The 3,483-nt window shown below is 44.4% G+C and overlaps 1 protein-coding gene across 3 annotated transcripts in view; it reads right to left on the bottom strand.

Annotated features, from left to right (window-relative positions):
* The window catches only part of COL19A1 (collagen type XIX alpha 1 chain), a 594,002-nt gene that overhangs the window by 98,556 nt on the left and 491,963 nt on the right, over window positions 1-3,483 (bottom strand). For all 3 annotated transcript variants that reach the window (XM_019520501.1, XM_019520502.1, XM_019520500.1), the window contains one exon: window positions 2,095-2,148. In XM_019520501.1, the coding sequence (XP_019376046.1) occupies window positions 2,095-2,148 (54 nt within the window). The remainder of the gene's footprint in view (window positions 1-2,094; window positions 2,149-3,483) is intronic.

The raw sequence follows: 3,483 nt of genomic DNA on the forward strand, positions 1-3,483 counted from the left end.
TGTGTGTACGTGTATTGCTGTGGGGCAAGAGACAGCTAAGGAGGGGTGGTTCCCCGAGCACAAAGCAGCGGAGTACCTATGAGGGGACATTTTTACCCAGCCAGAAGCAGGGTGACAAAGCAGGGTGACAGGAGGGCCACACCATGGGGCAACAGAGCTTGTTCATTAGCTAACATGACCACTAACCAGGAAGGAATTTGGAAGGCTGGTACATGGCCAGTAACCAGGGTAAAACACCACCCTGTGTGCTAGGAAGAGCCCACAGACAGGCATGAGGCAACAGGGAGGGAATGATGTGTGTGCATGTGTGTGTGGTTCTGTGTGTGAGGGTTTGAAGGTCCACCATGCAGTGCAGGACTCAAGTGGTGAAGCACGGCTGTAACAAGGAAGGAGCGGCCTTTTCTCAGTGCACTCCAGACTCAAGGAAGCATCTTGCAAGGCAGAGCTTGCTTAAGGCACCTTTTTTGTTTTACCTCAAGAAGTTATTGTATTTTTGCAAGTGTGTGTATGTGTGTGTGTGTGGTTCTGTGTGTGAGGGTTCAAAGGAACGCTGAGGGGTTGGGGGGACGGGAGGCGGATGAGCCAGTGTAGCAGGGGTGGGGGGCAAACTCCAACCCAAGCCCAACAGCAACCCACCATTTCAAAAACATTTCACAGCACCCCTCCAAAAGCGATATGTTGCACTACACACACAGATTCACGGTGGAACGTGGGCAGGGAAGGGGGGTGGAGGGAGCAGCAGCATTCATCCCCATGGAAACTATTGATGTGTCCCCATGGAAACTGTTTCAAGCCCTGTCAGCTTGGGAATGCTGGGAAACATAGTCCTAAAAAGCCAGAAAAGTAAGAGCTCGCTACCACCACAACCGTCAGCCGCAATCACCAAGCAACACACACCCACTAATCTCAACCCCGTACATTTCTGCTGCTACTCTCAGCCCTGTACATCTCTGATAGCATATTAGTTTTATATATATATATATATAAACAAACCTATAAATTTGTAATATGGGGGGAAAGCAAAGGGGCAGGAGGGGAGGATTCACACGGCTTGTTGTCGGGATCATCATGGGGTCGCATACTAGGAGACAAGCCCGAACCTAGGCAGGTGCAAGTGGCTAGGTTTTGGGGTGAATGTGCCCAGGTTGGGGGTGGGGGAGGCTTAGCTGGAGACTCCCGGTAGGGGCAGGGGCGGGGACTGTGGAGGCTGGTAGGCTGGTTTACATGTGCCTCCTCCTGTAATTCATTAGGAAAAACATTCCGGGTGGAGGAGGTAGATTGGTATTTGGCCTTTCCTGCTGGAATCTGCAGGGAATGACACATGGGACTTAGGTCACTTGAAAGAGCATGTTGTGCAAACACAAATGTGTTGCACCAAATTAACCTGGGTTAAAATTTTAAAGGCATGGGTATTTAACAAGGACTAAGCATTCTATCATGTACAAATGCCTAAAACCGTGTTTATACAGCATCAATTCTGCTGGACAGGACATGTCACAAAGATGGACCTCTCAAAACAGGTCCTATATTCCCATCGCTCCAATGATCACCACTCTAGAGCTAGGCAAAAGAACAAATTCAAGGACAGCTTGTAGGCCAATCTAAAAAGCTGCAATATTAACATTAATACCCGGGAGACTCGAGCACTGAAGTGTCCCCAGTAACACCATGATGTACAACAAGACATTGATAACTTTGCATGAACTTGTCTAACCATAGAGGCAGACAGATAAAAGAAACAAAGGGAAAGAGCTGTGTCCCAATATCTCCTGGAATCATTCTTTCCTCTAGGAACTATTTGCCATATCTCCAGCTGAATGTACGGATCTCGATTGGGCTCCTCAGTCATCTCAGGACTCACCAATGGCTTCCCTATTTACTGAGACTGACACCCATATGCACAGGGACTGCTCCCACCACTACTTTTAGTAGCTTATGAGATTAATACACAACCCAAAGTAATACTTCATCACTGATAAGTGTCAGCCAAAAAAATTACTCTTTATTTGAACTAAAAAGAACAGAAGAAACTGGCAATAAGATAATTACAGTGATTTCCGCAGGATTAGACCACAGGTTATATCAAAGACTTACTGAAGGTCCACTGGGTCCTGGGACACCAGGGGTTCCTGGAACACCTTGAAGGCCCTGAAAATTAAAATAATTAATGCATGTTTTTCTTCACCATATGAATTGTGTTTTGAAATCCACTGTATTTTACATGCCCTTCATTGTTATGGTTTATATGCACCTGTTCAATCTAATAATCTGTCACTTTATATTAGCAATATACAATGTTCATATAATATAGTAACAATATATAACACTGTAGAGTCATTTATTTTGAAGCAGAACATAGGAGCAACAGTTATTTGATTTGTTATTTGATTGATAAATAACAATCCTTCTCCACCATTATTCCCACTAACTTTTGTCTTGTATACCTTCTCTTTATCAGCTCTGGAGGTAAGAGCTAACATACTGCACACTTTATTTAGAGATGATTTTTTCTTTTCTTGTTGCTACAAGTTTTCCTTTGGTTGACAGGTAGCATCTGATTATTCTTTGGAACATTACCACACGCTATCTAGCCACAATACAGATTTCTACCTAGTTTCCAGATTGTTTGACCTATATAGGTAGTTGATAATGATATTTGGTCATGAACTATTTTATGATACAATATTTTGTGCTACCTAGCTTATGAACTACTGTCTGCTATTGTCACAATTAGTCTTCATAATTCTATTTTATGGCCCAGAAATTTAGGTCTGCTGCTGTCTCTCTGCCACCCCAATTGCCGCTATCGGTTCCTCCACCCCCAGATCACTGCCCTGATGCCCTAATAAGCCACAAGTGTGGTGGAGGTACTTGTCAGGGGGTTCCCCCTCCCTGTCTGCTCCTTGGGTCCTTGTAGATCATGCCAACCCAGCAGGTCCATGTCCAGCTCCTGCCAGGCCCTGCAACTGAGGCTGCGTACAGATATTCAGGGAAGTGAGGGGGAGGCTAGACTGCATTACAAATGGCCACTCAATCTAACTTAGTACACCTAGATGTGGACCTTACACTACTTAGGTAAGGAGTGGGCAATTATTTGGCTGGTGGGCCATTTAGTGGGTTTTGGTGAGGGGTAGAGAGCTACATAAATAAAACCTTTCAGAAGATATAATTTTAACAAATTATAGATAACCCCCCCCCAGGTTATATACTAAAAATCAAACATCTATAATAATATATTTAAAATTAATTAAAAAATAATTCTTGTCCAGATTTATGATTGTTGCAGTGGTGTATATGGAGGTGATTGCATAATAGCTCAAAATAAAATCTTATTCTTGTATATTGTGTGTGTGAGGGGGGTGAAGGGTATATGTGTGGTGAGTGGGATGGTGTGTGTGGGGGTCTGTGGAGTGTGTATGGAGGTGTGGAGTGGGTGTGTGTGTGCAGGGGTTTGAGGGGGTAGGTTAGGGGTATGTGTGTCAG

The sequence above is a fragment of the Gavialis gangeticus genome, unplaced genomic scaffold (assembly GCF_001723915.1).
Source record: "Gavialis gangeticus isolate Ggan-Ray unplaced genomic scaffold, GavGan_comp1, whole genome shotgun sequence".
In the NCBI taxonomy this organism is placed as follows: Eukaryota; Metazoa; Chordata; order Crocodylia; family Gavialidae; genus Gavialis; species Gavialis gangeticus.